This window comes from Natrix helvetica (assembly GCF_964273705.1).
Source record: "Natrix helvetica genome assembly, chromosome: 8".
In the NCBI taxonomy this organism is placed as follows: Eukaryota; Metazoa; Chordata; class Lepidosauria; order Squamata; family Natricidae; genus Natrix; species Natrix helvetica.
In genome coordinates, this window is record NC_138559.1 from 8,057,460 (window position 1) to 8,079,028 (window position 21,569).

Below are 21,569 nucleotides of genomic sequence, written 5' to 3' on the forward strand. Positions count from 1 at the left end.
ATGAAACCCAATTAATTGAATTTCCCGAGATCGGGCTAATGGACACACTCAGTGCCTTAACGGAAACCGTCGTTGGAAAGATTTGAAGTTGAGAAAGTTTGGCTGGGATCCTTTTTTTTGGGGGGGGGGCAGTTTCGACAGCCGTAACTTATTGGTACTTCTCTGCCACCTCTGCATCCCGTGGCGATCCAGCCAGAATTATGCAAGGATTATTAATCTGGTTATTTGTTGCAGCTAATGGGCTGAAGGGCTTAATAGCTCATTGTGTGAGAGATGAGTGTCCCTCCCTGAAAAACAATGAACCTGTTATAGGCCCCATCCTTGAATGAGGCAAGATTAATATTTATGACCTGCTAAGCTTTCGTTCAACAAGCCTGCTTCCTTCACACACCCTATCTGTTTTTACATTATTGTTGTTTTTTTAAAGTTCTTTTGTTTTTTATTCTCTTACATACCACTGTAAGTATACATTCACATAAATGTTATTCTTCTTTACATTTGTCATTCTTATACATTTGTTATTCCATTTAATAGGTTATAATATACAACTTGGGTTGCTTTATTTATCATCCCTTCTGCCTGTTATACCATCACCTTATTTTTCCTTTCTTTTCTCCCTCCCTTCTCTACTTTCTTCCTTCCTCCTTTCCTGCCCCTTCCTTCTTCCCTTACCTCTCTTCTACTCCTACTCTCCTTCCCCTTCCTATCCTGTCTCCTTCTCGTTCTCCCCTTCTACCCTCCTATCTTTACTTATTCCTTTCTTCCTTCTCTTCCTCTCGTTCTCTCCTCCTCTCTCCCTTTCTTTTTCTGTTGTTATAGGTGTCTCTTTCAAATCTCAGTTTATGTTTCCTTGGGATGGTATTTCCGCAATAATTTGGTATCATTTCTTATTCCCTTACCTTCACTAATCTATCCTAAGTGTGATTCCCCCCCCCCCCCCTTTATATCTTGCTCTTGAATGTATACTTGTATATTTAGTACTTTTCTTGTCTGGTTTTTTATTTTTTTTAAAGGCACCTAACCCTATTTAAAATGACATTGGTTGTGGCTTGTATATTATCTTGCTTTTTTGCTTCATAACATGTGTTATAAAAGAAATAGTTGCAGAGCCCGCTAGCTGAAAGGAAAAGCTTTGATGGTAATTGATGGGGTTGGAGGATGTTCAACAGCAAACACAAAGCATTCTTCAATTGCCCTTGATTTGATTTGTGGCTAGGATGGAGCACCCGTTTCCTGAACCGACTTGTCAAAATGGGTGCAATTGAGATGCTTACTTGTGGGAAACATCCACCCAATCTGTGAAAACAAGGATGCCAAAGCTACACAGTGGCAGGAAATTTTTCCCGTGCCAGATAAATATCCACGCTGTGGGTTTCCCGTGGGTTTTTTTTAATTTATCTTGAGAAGCAACACACTAGATAGATTATTCTGGATCATGCTGGAAATACACATGGTTTAAAACCCCTGATTGTAAGTCAGCTGGAGCCAACTATTTTTATTTATTTCCTTTATTTTATTTAGTTTGCCAAACATGTGCAAGATGACAGTATAAGTATAAACACAGACATGAACAAGGGAAATGAGTAGAAGTAAATGGGGACAATAGGACAGGGACGGAAGGCACATTGGTGCACTTTTCACTCCCCCTTTAGGGACCTCTTAGGAATGGGGTGAGGTCCACGGTAGTCAGATTGAGGTTGAAGCTGTGGGGGTTTGAGGATGTAACAATGGAGTCTGGTAGAGCATTCCAGGCGTTGACCACTCTGTTGCTGAAGTCGTATTTTCTGCAATCGAGTTTGGAACGATTTACCTTGAGTTTGTATCAATCGTTTGCCCATATATTATTGTGGTTGAAGCTGAAGTAGTCGTTGACAGGTAGGATGTTGTAGCGGACAATTTTGTGTACCGTAGTATGTCAACTAGGTAGTTTTACGCGTGAGAGTGAAGGGCATAGATTACTCTCAGTGTCTGAGATTCTAGGAGAGAAAGAATAAGAGGAAAAGCTTATTTCTCTGTAGTAAAGAAAAAAATTAACATTCAGCTTTTGTTCCTCAAAAAAAAAAAAAAAACCCAAAGTTCTCAGTGAAGAATTAACCTAAATACTGTACGGTATGGAGAATGTCAAAACCGTTTTTTGAAAATCCCCGCAGATTCAGCGGCGTCTTCCCCAGTCTAAATATGGCGGTAAAGCGGCGTGAGCAAGTCCTGCAAGATTACAAACGGCTCCAATCCAAGGTGGAGAAGTATGAAGAGAAGGAGAAGACGGGCCCCATCCTGACCAAGCTACACCAGGTATTAAAGAGCATTCACAGAGCTTGCAATAATAATAATGATAATAATAATCTTCCTGCAATAACACCAGCAGAACTGCAAAAAACTGTGCTACTCGGAATATCTTATATTTTAAGAAGGTCCTTGGTTGATACCTAGGACGCTGGCAGCAACTCGTATCAACCATTGGCACCAGTCAATGGTATTTGTGATGCATTTTTGAATGTTCACTTGGCTGAGTTTCATGTTTAATGAATAAAGTATATAATAATAATAATAACAACAACAACTTTGAGGGGGTTTTGGGGTGGGAGAAAACATGGATGTCAGTTCTAGAACTTTGTGCAAATGAAGGTGTGTGTCAGAAGAGAATACAAAGAGTTGTGATACCCTCTCACCAGTGACACTATGAGAGTTTCAGTGAGGTGTAGACTGAGAAGTGTCTAATGTCTATGGAGATTCTCAATCATCCAGGCCACAGTTGTCCCAAAGGTGCTTTAAAAAGACAATTGGACTTTCTTAATTTTTCTTGAAGATGATTCAGTTCTCATCCAAGAAGCTTCTTCCATAGACTGAGAGTTGACCTAGAGATCTATTGATGATTCTTCTCTGGGAAATTTTCAGATTTCTCCAGGATTAGCAAGAAAGGGAGGCTCCCCTTCCGTAAAAGTATATATTGTTGAAATAAAGAAATATTACAGGAATGACATTTTGTGTTGAAAACTTAATGAGCTGGATTCAGTTCTGAAACTGAAATTAAATCCAGGGGCTCAAGATTTTGCTCCTAGGAGAAGTAAACGGGCTTCCAGCAAAAATAAAATCAAAACTGTTCTGACCTAGGCTTCCCCAGCAGCACAAAGCCGAGTCCTCATCCCAATAAACTCCTTTTATTTAATTAACAGTGAATTCCTCTCCAGCAAAGTCTTTCCTCTCCCACAGTCTTTCAAGATAGTTCACAATGACCGACCTTTATCAAGCTTGGAGAGTGGCCAGGCCGATATCTTTCAGATGCCGCAATACTAGGCAAGAATGCAGGAATGAACTAATTGTCTCCTATAAACACCCATCCCCTTTCACTCCTCTTTTATTTCCTGGGGAAGTTGGGGAGGAACCTGGGCCAGTCCTGAAGTCTGGGGAAGGCTCTGATGAGGGCTCTGTGTCGGAGGCAGAGAGGAGGCCAGGGCCATCTGACAGTTATCAGCTGCCTTCAGAGTCAGACATCACTGAGGCAGAGGAACAGCTGGAGCCTGTTCCCAGTGTGTGCATTCGCAGAGTTGCTAGATGAAGGGAGCAGCTAAAGAACAGGGGTCGACTTGGGAGTAAGGCCACAGGTGGACAGTGAATGGCCCTCCAGAGGAAATAAAAGAGGAGCGAAAGGGGAGTGGAGTTTGCAGGAGACCATTAGTTTGCTTAATTGGTTCGTGACTTTCCTTGCCAAATTTTGCAGATATCAGCCCGTCAGCTCTCCAAGCCAGATAAGGTCTGTGACTGTAAAACCTCCTTTGAAAGACTTTGCTGGCTGTGAATGTGCAGAATTCACAGGAAATTAAGAAAAGGGTTTTTTGTCAGGACAAGGAGTTTGCTTCATGCTCTCGGGAAGCCTCAGTCAGAACAGCTGCTTTGGGTCTCTGAGAGTCATTCCAGATGGAGATCATGCCCAGCGCTGGAGGAGCTAACCAAGGAGGACAACATTTTGAGATCATCTTCTCCTCTTCACGCCTTCTTTTGGGTTCCTCCAGGCCCGAGAAGAACTGAGGCCAGTGAAAGATGACTTTGAAGCCAAGAACAAGCAGCTTCTGGAAGAGATGCCCAAGTTTTACAGCAGCCGCATCGATTATTTCAAGCCCAGTTTTGAATCTCTGATCCGAGCGCAGGTAAGGTGGAGGGGCTGGTCCTCCCTTGATCCACCTTTGGCTTCGGTTTTCCTAACCGTATCCTAAAAAAATATTCAGGTTTTTTTACTTCCCTACAGGTAATCCTCCCCTTAAACATTTACTGACCCGTTCATAGTTGCAACGGCAATAAAAAATGACGTATGACCGTTTTTCACCCTTAGACCATTGCAACATCCTCACATGATCAAAATTTGGATGCTTGGCAACTGACTCATATTTATGACTGTTGCCATGTGCCTGGGTTATGTGATTCCCTTTTGAGACCTTCTGACAAGCAAAATCTATGGCGGAAGCCGGACTCACTTAACAACTGGGGAATAGAATAGAATAGAATAGAGAAATAGGATAAGAATAGAATAGAATAGACTAGAATAGAATAGAGAAATATAAGAATAGAATGAAATAGAATAGAATAGAATAGAGACAGGATAAGAATAGGATAGAATAGAATAGAGAAATGGGCTAAGAATAGAATAGAGAAATATGATTAGAATAGAATATAATAGAGAAATAGGATAACAATAGAATGAAATAGAATAGAATAGAGAAATATGATAAGAATAGAATAGAATAGAATAGAGACATAGGATAAGAATAGGATAGAATAGAATAGAGAAATGGGATAAGAATAGAATAGAATAGAATAGAATAAATATGATAAGAATAGAATAGAATAGAGAAATATGATAAGAATAGAATGAAATAGAATAGAATAGAGACATAGGATAAGAATAGGATAGAATAGAATAGAGAAATGGGATAAGAATAGAATAGAATAGAATAAAGAAATATGATTAGAATAGAATATAATAGAAAAATAAGATAAGTATAGAATGAAATAGAATAGAATAGAATAGAATAGAATAGAATAGAGACATAGGATAAGAATAGGATACAATAGAATACAGAATAGGATAGAATAGAATAGAAAAATGGGATAAGAATAGAATAGAATAGAGAAATATGAATAGAATAGAATAGAATAGAGACATAAGATAAGAATAGGATAGAATAGAATACAGAATAGGATAAGAATAGACTAGAATAGAATAGAATAGAGGAATAGGATAAGAATAGAATAGAATAAAGAAGTAGGATAAGAATAGAATAGAATAGAATAGAATAGAATAGAATAGAATTGGCTAGGGAATTCTAGAAGTTGAAGTCCACAGGTCTTAAAATCGCCCCGTGGTTGGACACTTACTGATCTAGGCACTGGAAAACCCAGCTCTGTAAACCATGTAGACACAAAGAACATCTAACCAAAAATTGAAGTGTGCAACAATTTACCCATGTTTCCCCAAAAATAAGACAGGGGTCTTATTTTCTTTTGATGTCCGAAGTAAGCGCTTGGCCTTATTTTTGGGGAGGTCTATTATTTTTGAGGTGCAGGAGGCAGCGAGCGTGGTCACCTCACGGCTGCTGCTGTGTTGCAGTATTTTCGGGGAGGGCTTATTTTGGGGGGAGGGTTTAATTAGCGCATGCGCTCAAAAGCCCTATTGGGCTTATTATCCGGGGAGGTCTTTTTTTCAGTGAAACCAGGCAGATGATTTTAGGAAAAGAAACAAGAAATGTCATTCCTTCCCTCCCTCCCTCCCTCCCTCCCTCCCTCCTTCCTTCCTTCCTTCCTTCCTTTTCTTCTTTTCCCTCTTCATTTTCCTTTCTTCTTCCTTCCCCTCTTTCCTTATTTTTGCTTCCTTGCTGTCTTCCCATCTTCCCTTCCTTTTCGTTGTCTTTCCTCTTTCCCTTTCTCCGTTCCTGTCGAATGCAAAAGGGGAAACATTTCTCTTTTCGCTTTGTTTTTAGTTTGTTTTGTCAGCGAAAAACGGAGGCTTTGCAGGCTGGTTATTTCACTGTTTCCAGGCTGGTCCCACTGGTCAGATCTAAGCAACCCGCAGACCTGATCTAGCCCACGGGCCTTGAGTTTGACACCACTGATTTAAGCTAACACCAAGGAATTGTTCCCGTTCCTAACACTGTGTTAAAACTATCTTGAAGGAAGAAGCAGAGCGTTAAAAGGGAATTAATTTGGTGAGCCAAGATTTAGTCTTTCTGTAGCAGGGAGAGGCATAGTTTTGTTTTGTTTTTAGTTTTTTATTCAACAGAAATTAAAACATTGGTCACAGTGTAACTGTTCTGGCAAGATCAATGCCATACAGACTAAGATATAAAGTTATACATTATAACCACCATGCTTTTTAACTTTTGATCTATTCCTTATTTACAAATATAAAAATATCATATTTCCAACCATATTGCTTTGTTCTAATCCTATGCATTTTCTCTAGTATTAGTTTCATACATAATTCTCATCTCCATTCTATAAATCTTAGTCATTGCTTGTTTTGGGTCTTTCCTTTTTTGTTCCAACCATCGGTAAAATTTGTCCCAGATCCTATAATATTCTGATTCGTCTTTATTCTTCAATTCCCATGTCAATTTATCCATTTCAGCACAAGTCAGAATTTTCCTAATTATTTCCCCTTCTTGAGGACTTTCCCTGTTTTTCCAGTTTTGGGCAAAGACCATTCTTGCTGCCATAATAATATGTATTGTTAAATAAATTACCCCCTTCTTGTATTTATTGTTTATGATTCCCAAAATAAATAGTTCTGGTGTGAATTCTATTTCCTCTTTGGTTATCTCTATCAGCCACCTTTGAATTTTCCCTCAATATACTTTTGTTTTTTGGCACGACCACTATATATGACAGTACGTGCCTAATTCATGAATACATTTCCAACAATTTGGCGCTAAATTTCTGAACATTTTGGCTATTCTCGCAGGTGGAAGATGCCGCCTATAAAACATCTTATATACATTTTCTTTATACGGTATTGTCAATGTTATTTTCCTATTCAGGGAGAGGCACAGTTGGTGCTCCAAACTGAACTACCATCCCCAGCAACAAGGTTTACAATCATGGGAATCATCAAACTCAGGCTGACCCTATCCAGATAGATTTAACACAGTGTTAGGAACACAGTGTTAGAAACGGGAGCACAATTCCTTTGTATGTGTGTGTGTGGGGGGGGTTAAGCTTAAATAAAGAATTGTGTGTAATCCTGCCACCGGATCAGATCCTTCCAAAGGCTTTGAGATCAGAGCAAGGAGAAGGTCAGGTCCAAAAGGGGAGGGCCTCCAGGCCGCCCCCACCCTGCATTCTTTTTCCCCCCCCGGGTCTCTCTCTCTTTTTTTAAGCCTCATTAAGTTTTAGATTTTGTCCTGCACAGGATCGTGTTACAGAGCGGGAATTTCTACATCTGCTCTCTTCCTCTTTGTTTTTTTTTTTAAGAGGCGAGATGCTTTGCCTGGTCTGCAGCCCACACGGGAAGGACCGTGCCTTGGTTTTCTGGATAAACATGCAAAGAAGACACATCTTTAAGGGCCTTAATCCCATTAAGGTGGCACTGCACACCAGAACAACTAGATACAAGGACAGGTTTTTCCCGAATGCCAGCCCTGTGCTAAACAACTAATTCCCACAACACTGCCATATTACCTACTAAGACTGTACTACTATTATTCTTCTCTTCCTTCCTATTACCTATCTCCCCCCACTTATGACTATAACCATGTTGCTCGTATCTTTACAATTTATATTGTTTTGTTCACGAGTATGATTTGATAGCTTATTAGTAACCTTGACTATCTCTGTTGTATCTTTTTATTCTTGATGAATCTATTTTATTCTCCTTATGTACACTGAAAGCTTATGCACCAAAGACAAATTCCTTGTGTGTCCAATCACACTTGGCCAATAAAGAATTCTATTCTATTCTATTCTCTTTCCTAATTCTATTCTGTTCTATTCTATTCTCTTTCCTAATTCTATTCTCTTTCCTAATTCTATTCTATTCTATTCTGTTCTATTCTATCTCCTATTCTATTCTCTTTCTTAATTCTATTCTATTCTCTTTGCTAATTCTATTCTATTCTGTTCTGTTCTATTCTCTTTCCTAATTCTATTCTATTCTCTTTCTTAATTCTATTCTATTCTCTTTCCTAATTCTATTCTATTCTCTTTCCTAATTCTATTCTATTCTCTTTCTTAATTCTATTCTATTCTCTTTCCTAATTCTATTCTTTCCTAATTCTATTCTATTCTATTCTGTTCTATTCTATCTCCTATTCTATTCTCTTTCTTAATTCTATTCTATTCTCTTTGCTAATTCTATTCTATTCTGTTCTGTTCTATTCTCTTTCCTAATTCTATTCTATTCTCTTTCTTAATTCTATTCTATTCTCTTTCCTAATTCTATTCTCTTTCCTAATTCTATTCTATTCTATTCTCTTTCCTAATTCTATTCTCTTTCCTAACTCTATTCTATTCTATTCTCTTTCCTAATTCTGTTCCATTCTATTCTGTTCTTTTCTATCTCCTATTCTGTTCTATTCTATTCTATTTCATCTCCTATTCTATTCCCGAACAATAGAATTGGCTTACTTGGATTGGAGCTCTCGGTGATAAGCCAGTCTGGAAGAACCACTTAAATAGGAAAATGTCAATGGAGAATCTCAGTCGTCCAGGTCACAGTTGTCCCAAAGGAGCTTTCTTTTAAAAGTCAGCTGGACTTACTTGTTTGGCTAGAAAATGTTTTGCTTCTCATCCAAGAAGCTTCTTCGGTTCTGACGGTATGGTGGAGAACGGAAGGTTTTATCTATGTGGAATTTACAGAAGGATGGCTGCAAGGAATATAAATCCTTCCATTCTCCACCTTTCCATCAGAACTGAAGAAGCTTCTTGGATGAGAAGCAAAACATCTTCAAGGAAAAAAAAAAGCATCTTTGGGGCATTTCATAGGAAGACTACCCTGATCTCAGGAGCTACAAGGGGTGACTTTAGGAAGGCAGATTTTTGGCCAAAGCTGTTTTGTTTGCACTAAGAAACATCTCTTTAGGGAGGCTTTTATACTATTGTAACAATTGCACAATTAGTGCATTTAATTGTTCCTTTTGTATGCTGTCAGCTATCTTGAATGTTCAACAGATAGGAAGGCAGGATATAAATTAAGTTAAAAAAATTGGGGAGAACTTCCAAGAGCACATAAGATACTCAAGAAGAGATATAGTCTTGGGTGCCTGGTTTATATTTTACCTCTGAAAAATTATTTGCATTTTTTATATTGCAATTTATATTCTATAAATCAGGGGACATCAAACTTCGGCCCCTGGGCTGGATACGTGCAATGAACGCTTGTGTTGCTACAGAGAGTCTCCCCCTTCGGGGTCTTTTTGTGAGGGTCGGAGGGGGGCAGAAATTCTAACTTGGAGTCTGCTTCAGCCTCCTGGTGGGGGGCTTTGGGCGAAGGCTGGAGGGAAGCATCACTGGTGGCAAAGAGCCAGAGAGCTTCGTTCTAGTGGGACTGCATCATGGCCTGGAACTGGCTGACCATCTCAGCCCGCTGAGCCTCCAGGCGCCGGTACCTGGCCTTGCGATCCCATAGGTCTTCTCTGTGCTTGGAAAGCCTATGCTCCTAGTCCTCAGTGAGGTGCTTCTACTGAGCTTCCTTCTCAGTCAGATCCAATTTGAATTGAGCTGTTTTGCCAACTCTTTCTCCTGGCGGCTGCCTAGCTCCAGCAACTGCTTCCTGTTGGGGCCCAAAGGAGCCTCACCGGGCAGGCGAGGAGTGGCGAGTAGAGGCTGGCAAGGCGTCCCTTGATGTGAGTGATATCGTTGGCCACGCCCACCCAGTCACATGACCACCTGGCCACGCCCACCCAGTCGGTCATTAGGCAGATGACGTTAGTGGTCTGCGGGATTTAAAATTACGAATTTAGCGGTCCCTGAGGTCCGAAAGGTTGGGGACTCCTGGGCTAGAAATAGCCTTCTTAGGAAAAGGAAAGGATATATGGTATATTTTATGATGAAGGACGTTTAAACAATTATAGTCAAATGAAAATGGAGGTACGATGACGGTAACATGTATAAATATCTGAGTTAAAATTCTTGAGTTAATATGAATTATGTTTGTTGACTGTGGAAGAGATGCACGAAAGCCTTTTTGTAACCAACTGATGCACTTTCTACAGTAGGTAAAGAAGGACGTGTTGTGTTTGTTTTGAAAATTTAAAATAAAAGAAAACTTTTATAAAAAGAAGGAAAGAAAGAAAAAGAAAAGAAAGAGGGAAGGGAGAGAGAGAGAGAGAGAATACACTCCATCATTTGAAAATACTTCCTTTTTTTCTGGCTAATAGGTGTTTGAATCTTGAACAGCAACATATTGATATTCTAAAGAGAAGTGTTTCTCCCCCCCTCTCCCTCCTTTGCCATTTAACCAGAAAGTTCAATTGATTGAAAGTGTTGATGACAAGCAGCGCATCATAATAAGAAACATCATGAGATAAATACATCAATTGTAGAGATAGGATAGGGCTGTGATGGTGAACCTATGGCACATGGGCCACACGCCACACTCTGCAGGCACACCAGTCATCACCCCAGCCCAGCTCCAATGCGTGTGCACGCATGCCTCCCGCTGGCCAGCTGGTCTCCAGGTCTCTGCCGCGCATGCGGGGGACACATGCGTGCATGCATGGCAGTGGTTCTCAAATAGTGGGGCGCGCCCCCCAGGGGGGGCGCGAGGCTCCGTAAAGGGGGGCGCGAAGGCTCCCTTTCCATCTGGGTGCAACGGCGGCGGCGAAAGTGGCAACGGCGGCAACGGCGGCGGCGGCGGACTGGAGTTTCCCGCCAAGGTTGCCTGTCCGACCAGCCCCCGCTGGCTCCTGGCTGAGGGAGGAGCTGCCGCTCCGCCTTCTCCGAGCGAGATCCACGCCCTGCAACTGGCCGCGAGGGGAAGCGGAAGCAAAAGCTTTTGCTATCAAGTCTTTTGAAAATCTCCAGGAAGCACAAAAAATGGGTGAAAATGGCAGGTTTTGCCCAAAAAACGGGCCATTTTGCCCATTTGTTGCCAGTAGAATGCTTCTGGGGGTGGGGGAGGTGAAAAATGGGGTGCACAGATGCCCCAGGAGGCACAAAAAATGGGCCCCTTTTCACACACCCCCACCTTCAGAAGATGATAGAGAAAGAGAGAGCTAGTGAGAGGGAGGGAGGGAGAAGTGAGACAGAAAGAGATAGACAGTGAGAGAGAGAGACACAGAGAGAGAGACAGAGAGAGACAGAAGGAGAAAGAGGGACAGAAAGAGAGAGAGAGGAGAGAGAGACCGAGAAAGACAGAGAGAGACAGAGAAAGACAGAGAGAGAGAAGAGAGAGACAGAAAGAGAGAGTGAGACACAGAGAGACAGAAAGAGACAGAGAGAAAGAGAGAGGGAGACAGAAAGACAGACAGAAATAGAAGGAGAGACAGAAAGAGAAAGGCAGAGAGAGAGAGAGAGGGAGAGAGAGGGAGAGAGACGTTAATAAGGATACAGTGTTATGCAGAGGTGTACTTATAACAATTTTATAGACAAATGATACTATTTACAGTCGCGCGGGGCGGGGCCCCCGAAATGTTTTCTTCTTCCTAGGGGGGGCATGACAGAAAATAATTGAGAAGCACTGATGCATGGGGAGTGGAGTGCATGCACCGGGGGGGTCACTCACATTGCATTTTGGGGCCTTGTGCAGCACCCCCGCGCCCCGTTTTGGCTTCCAGGTTGTTGCAGGAGGCTTTCCAGGCCCAAAATGGGACATGGGGGGTGCACATGCATGGCGGGGGGCACACACACATTGCATGCATGCTTTTAGCACGCGATGACAAAAGTGCTAGCCAACACTGGAATAGGGGTTCTTCTATATCAGGGGTGTCCAACCTTGAAAGCTTTAAGACTGATTGTTGTGGTCTGGCGGCGGCCTGCAGAACTAGCAGCAGAGTCGAACAGTGAGGAGGTTGGGAGGGAACATGAGTCAGTCCTGGAGTCTAGGGAAGGGTCAGACGAGGGCTCCGTGTCTGAGGCAGAGTGGGGGGCACAGCAATCTAGGAGTTATGTGCTCCAGAGCCCCCAGAGTGGGACAGCGAGGAAGAGGAACAGCCTGTTCCCAGTGTGTGCATGCGCAGAGCTTCCAGAAGGCAAAAACAGTTAAGACAAAAGGGATGACTCGGGAATAAGGCTTGGAGATGATTGGCCCCTCCCAGAAGACATAAAGGATGAGCAAAGACATGTGAGCCTTTGCAGGAAGCAACTTTGTTCGTTGTGGTCAGTTTAAATTCTGAAGCTCTGTTTTGAGTCTGTGCTCCATGTGGCCTTTCAAAGCTAATTGGCAGTTAGGTCTTTGGCAGCGTTTCAAGGGAGATAAAGGTGGGTGCTTATCAGCCTTATCCTGAAAGACTTTGGCAGACTTCCGTCGGACTCTTTACAAACTATTTGTAACTCATGGGCTGTGAATGAGCATAATTCACAGCTGTTGAAATAAAAAGAGGGTTTTTGAGACTAAGCATGTGCTTTTTATTGTCTCAGGAAGCCTAGGTCAGAAACTGATGGACTTCAACTCCCAGAACTTGGAATTGACTCAGGAGATGCGTCGGTTTTATTTTTAAACATCCCCTGCCCCCAAATCCCTCTTGGCCTCTCCATGAAAGGATTCCAACCCATACAAAATATGTTAGGACTACGCTGGTTAGAGAGCTTGTGAGTCATTCTCTGGGCTGGATTGTAAAAAAAAACAAAACCTCTTGAGGTTCTTCACGGTTTCCCCACCTGTTGGAGCCTCTCCTAGGCCACCCCGGGAGTTTCCTGGTTTTCATTTATTTGCAATTAAATGTGAGCAAGGAGAGAATTGTGGTCGCTTTACCAAGCTTCTTCCAAACTTCTCTTCATCAGTAATCTCCACCTTATTTTGTTTCTAAACGCAGTTGCGTTTCGCGCTGATTGCACAACACTTAATTGACTAGGTAGGGTTCTACCAGGACTTGATCCAGACCTTGGCAGCTGTGGGGGGGAAATCAGCACAAACTCCCCCCCAAAAAAGTCAAACATCAATCCAGCCAAGAGTAAGAAAACAATTTTGATAGTTAGTGGCTTCTGCACAAGAGTTTGGTCAGCAAGAAAATAGAGTGTAAGTTCTTTATATCTCAAGATTTCCGGGGTTTGTTTAATAGTAGGGATAGACGCTGCTCCATGTGTTTGTATCACCATAGAAGGTTTTTTTAGAGTGAGTTAGAACAGATTAACAGACTTGGAAGGGTCCTTTTAGGTCATCTAGTCCAACCCACCCACCCCCTCCCCAAGCAGGAGACCCTACACCATTTCTGACAGATGGCAGTCCAGTCTCTTCTTGAAAGCCTCCAGTGATAAAGCTCCCACAACTTCCGAAGGCAACGTCTGTCCCATGGGTTGGTTGTTCTCATAATCAGAAAATTCCTCCTTATTTCCAGGTTGAATCTTTCCTTGATCAGTTTCCATCCATTGTTCCTTGTCTGGCCTTTGGGTGCTTTGGAAAATAGCTTGACCCCCTTCCTCCTCTCTGTGGCAGCCCCTCAAATATTGGAAGGCTGCTATCCTTTCTCCCCTGGTCCTTCTCTTCACTAGACTAGCCATGCCCAGTTCCTGCAACCGACCATTGTATGTTTTAGCCTCAAATCCCCAAATCATCCTGATTGCTTTTCTCTGCATTTTTTCTAGAGTTTCAACATCTTTTTACATTGTGGCGACCAAAACTGATTGCAGTATTGTCTTGTGCTTGCTGCACCTTGAACCCTTAGCAAAGATTTCCCCCCCTTTGTTTAGCTCCTATCTGCTTACACAAAGTGCCTGAGACCCTCCATGGATGCCCTGCTCAAGATACTTCCACTTTCAGAGGTGGGGTGATGATGTTTGAGATCAATCCATAGAAGAGCAAAAATTAACTATATGACCAAGTTGTTGGTTTTTTTCTGCCTTCTTTCCAAGGGGCCTGAACGAACGGTAGAGACTTCTGAGTAAGTTTTGTTTACTTTATTGTCACTGCACCTCGTACGATGAAATTAAATGCTGTCTTCAGTGTACATTATAACTATAAAAATAAAAACACAAAAACTCCTCCTTCGCATGCTATAGAATTGAAATTGAAAACCCCTGATATTGCATTGATATTGCAGAATTCAATATAGTTACTGCTCTGGGATAGAAGCTGTTTTTCAGTCTGTTTGTCCTTGTTTTATTGTCCTGTACCGTCTACCAGATGGTAATAGTTAAAAAAAAAAAAAGAGGGTGCCCGAATGAGATGGATCTCTAAGAACATTTTGAACTTTCTTAAGACAGCAGGAGCTATAAAGCTCTTCCAAAGAGGGGAGAGGGCAACCAATGATCTTCTGGGCAATGAAGTTGACTCTCTGGAGAACTGTCCTATGTGCCACTGTGCAATTGGCAAGCCATGTTGCTGTTGTTGTTAGTTGCGAAGTCGTGTCCAACCCATCGTGACTCCATGGACAACGTTCCTCCAGGCCTTCCTGTTCTCTACCATCCTCTGGAGTCCATTTAAGCTCACGCTGACTGCTTCGGTGACTCCATCCAGCCACCTCATTCTCTGCTGTCCCCTTCTTCTTTTGCTCTCAATCGTTCCCAGCATGAGGCTCTTCTCCAGGGAGTCCTTCCTTTTCATTAGGTGGCCAAAGTCTTTGCGTTTCCTCTCCAGGATCTGGCCTTCTAAAGAGCAGTCAGGGTTGATCTCCTCTAGGACTGACCGGTTGGATGGCCTTGCAGTCCAAGGGACTCGCAGGAGTCTTCTCCAGCACCAGAGTTCAAAGGCCTCCATTCTTTGGCGCTCAGCCTTTCTTATGATCCAACTTTCACAGCCATCCATTGCAACTGGGAAAACCATCGCCTTGACTATAAGCACTTTTGTTGGCAAGGTGATGTCTCTGATTTCCTGAGAAGTCTCAGGTAGTATAATCTCTGCTGGGCCCTTTTAACCAGGGCTGCGATGTGAGTGCCCCAGTCAGGTCCTTGTTTTCTAAGCAGCTTGGAGGCCTCTAGCTGTTTAGGAATCTTAGTCCTCCTCCTAGCTCCAGCGTGATCAGAGGCAGGGCGAAGGAGGAAGCTGTGGGCTCAACCCATCATGAAAGTTACAGATTTCACCCCACACCTTCCAAAGATTGCAATAATAATTTGAGCCGAGATCACTGGACTTTGAGTTGTCCAACCTGCCTCAGGCCAACGCTTGAAGCAATATCCCTCTTCCTCCTGTAAATGTGGAGTGCGTGTTCTAATGTAAAATACTTCCGCCCCCCTGTAAACTTCACCTGAATTTTTGGAATCGAATATTTCCCCCCAGCCACGGACTTTGATGTTCCCACACTAAGATGAAAGAGAGGTAGAGTGCATGCTTCCTGGTTGAAGGGGGCCCTGATAAGAATGCTTCCTTCTCTACTTGTCCTTCTCATTCTCTAGAAAAAAAAAATCTGATTTTTTTTCCCACTGAACTTTTAAGATGTCACCGTAGGCATAAACTGATGCTGTGTCTGCCCAGCAGGTGCATCAAGACTTAAAACTCTTTGGGATCATTTTTCTTGTCACTATTATTTATACACACCTGTTTCCCCAATCTCATCACTCTCTAGAGCAGGGGACTCCAGCTCTTCAAGTTGCCCAGGTTGGAGACCCCTGCTCTAGATGGATAGATTTCATCTAGCATTCTCCAACCATTGGGGGTGCTACTGCAAATTCTGGGAACTGAACCTCACATTCTTTAGATCTAGAAACAGCCAGCTTGACAAAGATTGTTGAGTCCTCCTATCAAGTATGCCCTGTGGTGGGATACAACCTGTTTAATAACTGGTTCAGTTGAGTGCACACTTTGTGCTCCCTTTCTCCCCCATGCTGCACCCCCCATGCCCCATTTTGGTCTCCTTGCAGCCTCCTGGGAAGGAAAATGGGCCGCGGAGGTGGGGGGCTCCCATATTCCCTTGCATCCCATTTTGGGCCTAGGAGGCCTCCTTGCAAGCCAGAACGGGGCATGTGGGGACTCCTCGGAGGGGCGAGGTGGGGCAGGGCCAGCTGGTCATCGGAACTGCCGTTTTGCCAAACTGGATGTAAAATTAACATCTGGATCGCCCGAACCAGCTGAATCCCACCCCTGCTTAGCAAAAGGGATATTTTGTTACCTGATGAATGCAGAAGTTACCGTGTTTCCCCCCAAAATAAGGCGGGGTCTTATTTTCTTTTGACCACTCCCCTGAAATAACTTGGCCTTATTTTCGGGGAGGTCTTATTATTTCTGAGGTGCAGGAGGCGGCGAGCGTGGTCACCTCATGGCTGCTGCTGTGTTGCAATATTTTTGGGGAGGGCTTATTTTAGCGCATGCACTCAAAATCCCGATTGGGCTTATTATCCGGGGAGGTCTTATTTTTGGAAAAACAAGGTACCTGCTACTACAGAGAACATGTCTTAAAGCACATCTGTTGAAATAAGGCTAGGAAATTGAAAACAGGACAGGTTTTTTCAGCTTGGGTCTTAATTATTATTATTTTTCTGTTTAGCTATTTGTAGCTTGCCCTCTGTTCTTCGAACCTTTGGGAGAAGGAATCCGTTGGAGATTTACCCAGTAGCGTGCGGCATGTATATTTTCAAACCTACATATTAGGTTAAATTATGTGGCCAAATGCAGCCTGCCATGTTTGCAGAAGGGACGGAAGTCTGGTTAGAGGTGGGTGGTGTGAATTGCTTTATGACTTTTTAGTTTCTATGTTTGGGGGAGCGGGCAGTCAGCGAAGGTTTATCATAGATTTCTCTGCGATACTGAAAGTCACACTGAAATTCCCAAGAAGACATATGGAAATTTAGGTGAAACGTGTTTTCTTTGAGTGGGGAATAAATAGCAATCCAATAATGCAAGTGGAAGTTTATTTAACAGATTAACAGAGTTGGAAAGGACCTTGTAGGTCATCAAGTCCAACCTGCCACCCAAGCTGGATCTAGATGTATTGTTCTATATACAGAATCCTTTTGTTCTTTCTTTTACCCCCCCCCCCCAAAAAAAAACATTTTAGAAAACAAATGAAGGTAGCATCTGTAAAAGCTCCAGAATTTAGAAAGAAGAATTTAGTGTTCTTATATAATTGCTCCGTCCTTATGTCCTTAGTTTATTTCTATTTCACCTCTTGTTTGCTCACAGTTTGTAATCATAATCAAAAATAGGTTGCAAGTTTTGCAAAAGTCTATAAACAATCAATTTGGAATAAAACCTGCAAATTGGGGACGTCGGCAAAATGTGCAAATGTACTTTTTTCAGAATATTGCTGCCAAATAGCCAAACTCCAGAGTTAAATTTTGGAGACCAGTCTTCGCATATTAATGGCCCATGCACAGTTTTGCTATATCTAAGTCCCCACGATTTTCCATATTTTTTTTAGCCTTTAAGTTTAAACATTATTCAAAATATATGAGATATTTGAAAGATACGGTTTTGACTAATTTAATAATAATAAAGTGCCCATTTTCATTTTATTAATGCAAGTGGAGGAGGGGTTAGCATACACAGAATTAACCATTTCTTTAAAATTAATAATAGCTGCACTTGTGCACTTCGGTATATTAGTAAGAATTTTAGTTATAAATCGGGTTACGTAGAACTCCCTCCTTGAGTTTGAAGAATGCTCTTTGAATGTAATTGTGTTTTATTTGTTTTTACTTTTACTTGAAAGTAAAAACTTTAATGGACAATTATCTTAGCACAGTTTTTTAAAAAAAAAACCAGGTTCAGATTAGCTTTATGTTACTTATATAGGATGTGGAAATTGACAAAAAAAGAGATGTTTCTAAAAAGAGTTTGGGAAGAAAGTTTACTGAATTAAGCCAAAAGTTGAAGAATCATTTTTTTTAGAGAAGAGTAAATTGATAAGTTGATAACTGTCAGTACAGACTTAATTGTTTTTTTTCCATACCTATTAGCGGCATAATGTTGTTATCTGTAGAACTTGTTAAAATACAGCAGTTGTGTTGCACCCTATCTTCGCTTCCAGCAGGAGTATGGTGCCCCCACGTGGGTTAACTCCGTTCCTACTACTGCTCTTGATAGCCCCTCCTCCGTCTCTTGAGGATGGATGTGGGTTGTGGAGTCTTCCTTGTCTTGGCCTCATTTTCAGACCCTTCTTTTGACCAAGTGAGTTTGCTTCTCTAAGGAGAGAGGCACTGGTTTAGTTCTGTACTAATAAAAGTTTTCATTCAGAGTTCGGTCTAGAATTCCATAAATTTTGTTAGCTCTTAAAGAGTTGGACCTGGGAAATCCACGGCAGGCAGATATATTTCTTTAACAGATAACAGATTAAGAAGGGACCTTATAAGTCATCTAGTCCAACCCCACCCACCCAAGCAGGAGACCCTACCCCATTTCTGAAAAATGGCAGTCCAGTCTCTTCTTGAAAGTCTCAAGTGATGAAGCTCCCACAACTTCCGAAGGCAACTTCTGTTCCATTGGTTGATTGTTCTCACTGTCAGAAAATTCCTCCTTACTTCTAGGTTGAATCTCTCCTTGGTCAGTTTCCATCCATTATTCCTTGTCTGGCATTTGGGTGCTTTGGAAAATAGCTTGACCCCTCCTCTGTGGGGCAGCCCCTCAAATGTTGGAAGACTGCTATCCTGTCTCCCCTGAACCTTTTCTTCATTAGACTAGCCATGCCCAGTTCCTGCAACCGTTCTTCATATGTTTTAGTCTCCAGTCCCCTCATCATCCTGGTTGCTCTTCTCTGCACTCTTTCTAGAGTCTCCACATCTTTTTTCATAGTGTGGTGACCAAAACTGGATGCAGGACTCTAGGTGTGGTCTTACTAAGGCTTTATATGGTGGTATTAGTACCTCCCTTGATCTTGATTGTAGTGATTAAAGTGCATTTCTCTGAATCTCCTCTGAATGTTTATACAAACCGTAATGCTGTAGTAAGCTAATATTTTCTTTCAGGACAGAACAAACGTTAAATTTTAAGAAATCACAGTAAGGGGGCCAGAAAATACCAACTTTAAATCTATTTCACGCTGTCAGGCATAACTGAGATTCTGGGGTTTTCCAGAGAGAAAATCCAAATAGCTTTGTGTGATTTTTATTTATTTGTTACCAAACTTTAATATTCAACCATCCAGACATCATAACATCAGCAAAACCATTATGGCCAAAATTTAAAAAGATGGGGCTACAATGAAGTATCTCTAGAGTTGCCCTTTGCATTGTCTCTAGGACCCATGCAACCTCTCAAAGCCTCCCAGGGGAAGAAGGTATATTGTTAAAAGAAATGAAACAGCCACGTTCCACCTCAAATTTCCTTACTTGGTTCTGATCCAAGCTGTCCTATTTTATTTTTTATATATAAATGTTATTTATACGTTTTTCTTTAACATATCTAAGTGCTTAAGAAATGGTGTGTTGTCTGGGTCAATTTTAATAATAATAATAATTGATCAGTGGATGCAGCAAAATTTCACAAACTGACTACCTAAAACGCCATGACCGCGTTGCTAAGATTATTCACTGGAAATTGTGCCAGAAGTTTGGATTTGAGTACAGCAAAAACCACTGGGACCATCAGGTTGAGAATGTTTTAGAGAATGAAAAAGTCAAGATCTTGTGGAATTTCAGAATTCAGACTGACAGGCACTTGGCCTACAACATACCTGACATAACAATAGTTGAAAAGAAAAAAAGTTTGGTTCATTGACATTGCAATACCTGGTGATGCGTGAATTGAAGATAAACAGCAAGAAAAAATCACAAAGTACCAAGACTTGCAAATTGAAGTTGAGCGACTGTAGGAAAAGAAATTGTGTGTTGTCCCGATTGTAATTGGAGCCCTTTGAGTAATACCTAAAGGGGTACCTCGGTATTTGGAAATTCTAAATTTACCTGACTTCAACATTCTGACTCTAGAAAAAACCACCCAACTTGGAACAACTAATGTCCTCCGACGTTACTTAACAGTTCCTAGGTCCTAGGTTGGGGAGGAAGATGGGCCAGTCCTGGAGTCTGGGGAAGGCTCTGATGAGGGCTCTGTGTCAGAGGCAGAGAGGGGGCCAGGGCCATCCGACAGTTATCAGCTGCCTTTGGAGTCGGACATCAGTGGGGCAGAAGAACAGCTGGAGCCTATTCCTGATGTACGCATGCACACAGCTGCCAGGAGAAGGGAACGATTAAGGAACAAGGTCCGACTCGGGAATAAAACCACAGGTAGATGGTGAATGGCCCCTCCCATAGGGAATAAAGAGGAGCGAAAAGGGAGGGGAGTTTGCAGGAGACAATTAGTTTGCTTAGTTAGTGTGAAGATTTGTTCGTGACCCTCAGAGACTCCTTGCCAAGTATTTTCTTGTACAGTGTTGTGTTTGGAAGATATTGATGCCTGGCAGCAGTGGCGTAGCGTGGGGGGTGCAGGGGGTGCTCTCCCCGCGCCGCCCTTTGCCGGACTGTGGCCGCCTCTTTCCGCGCCCGGCTTGGCCCGCGAACTAAGCTCCCCGGCCCCGGCCCGCCCAGGCCCCTCCTGCGTACCGCCTACCTCCCAGCGGAGCCGCCAAGACCCGCTGCGCCGCCCCCGCGGGAGCCGAAGGAGAGCGGCGCTGCGCTACGTCTGCCCGCGGCTGCAACGCCACCGCGTCCTCCCGCTCCGCCTGGAGCGCCCCGGGGAGCCGGCGCCTTCCCGAAGCCCCCGGTGTGCCTCCCACCCCCGCGGCACCTGCTTCCCTTCAGTCGAGCCTTTTCCCGCTGCCCTGTCGAGCTCCTCCTCGGGAGGAAGGCAGGAGGCCAGCATGGAGAGCCTCACTTGACTGATGCCGACCAAGGGGCAGCTGCAGTCGGGCCGCCCTCGGGTTAGGGGGCGCAAATTACTTGCCCCGGGTGCTGACAACCCACGCTACGCCACTGCCTGGCAGCCCTCCAAGCCTGATAAGGTCTGTGGTTGTAAATCCACCCTTGAAAGACTGTTTGCCGGGACTTTGCTGGAGGTGAATGAGAGGAATTCACATTAGCTTCATAAAAAGGGTTTAGTCGGGACAAGAAGTCTGCTTCGTGATTTGGTGAGGCCTGGGACAGAACACCTAGCAGGCCCCTTCCGCTGGAACGAATAGGACATATTAGTTTGACTGAACACTTTAACCATATTAAAGATGTGGAGACTCTAGAAAGAGTGCAGAGAAGAGCAACAAGGATGATTAGGGGACTGGAGGCTAAAACATATGAAGAACGGTTGCAGGAACTGGGTGTGGCCAGTCTAATGAAAAAAAGGACCAGGGGAGACATAAGAGCAGTATTCCAATATCTCATCGGCTGCCCCAAAGAAGAGGGAGTCAAGCTATTCTCCAAAGCACCTGAGGGCAGGGCAAGAAATAATAGATTGATACTAAACAAGGAAAGAAGCAACATAAAAATAAGGAGAAATTTGCTAATGGTGAGATCGATCAACCCGTAGAATGGCTTGCCTTTAGAAATTGTGGGTGCTCCATCACGGGAGTCTTTTAAGAAGAGACTGGACAGTCATTTGCCTGAAGTGGTCTCTGTCTCAAGCAGAAGAT

At 42.9% G+C, this 21,569-nt stretch overlaps 1 protein-coding gene across 2 annotated transcripts in view; it reads left to right on the forward strand.

Moving 5' to 3' along the window:
• Positions 1 to 21,569, forward strand: part of BIN3 (bridging integrator 3) — a 177,000-nt gene that overhangs the window by 118,093 nt on the left and 37,338 nt on the right. For both annotated transcript variants that reach the window (XR_014176026.1, XM_081960820.1), the window contains exons 7-8: positions 2,151 to 2,292; positions 4,011 to 4,145. Coding sequence is in view for 1 of the 2 variants with exons in the window: in XM_081960820.1 (XP_081816946.1) it covers positions 2,151 to 2,292; positions 4,011 to 4,145 (277 nt within the window). In the remaining variant the exon portion in view is untranslated. The remainder of the gene's footprint in view (positions 1 to 2,150; positions 2,293 to 4,010; positions 4,146 to 21,569) is intronic.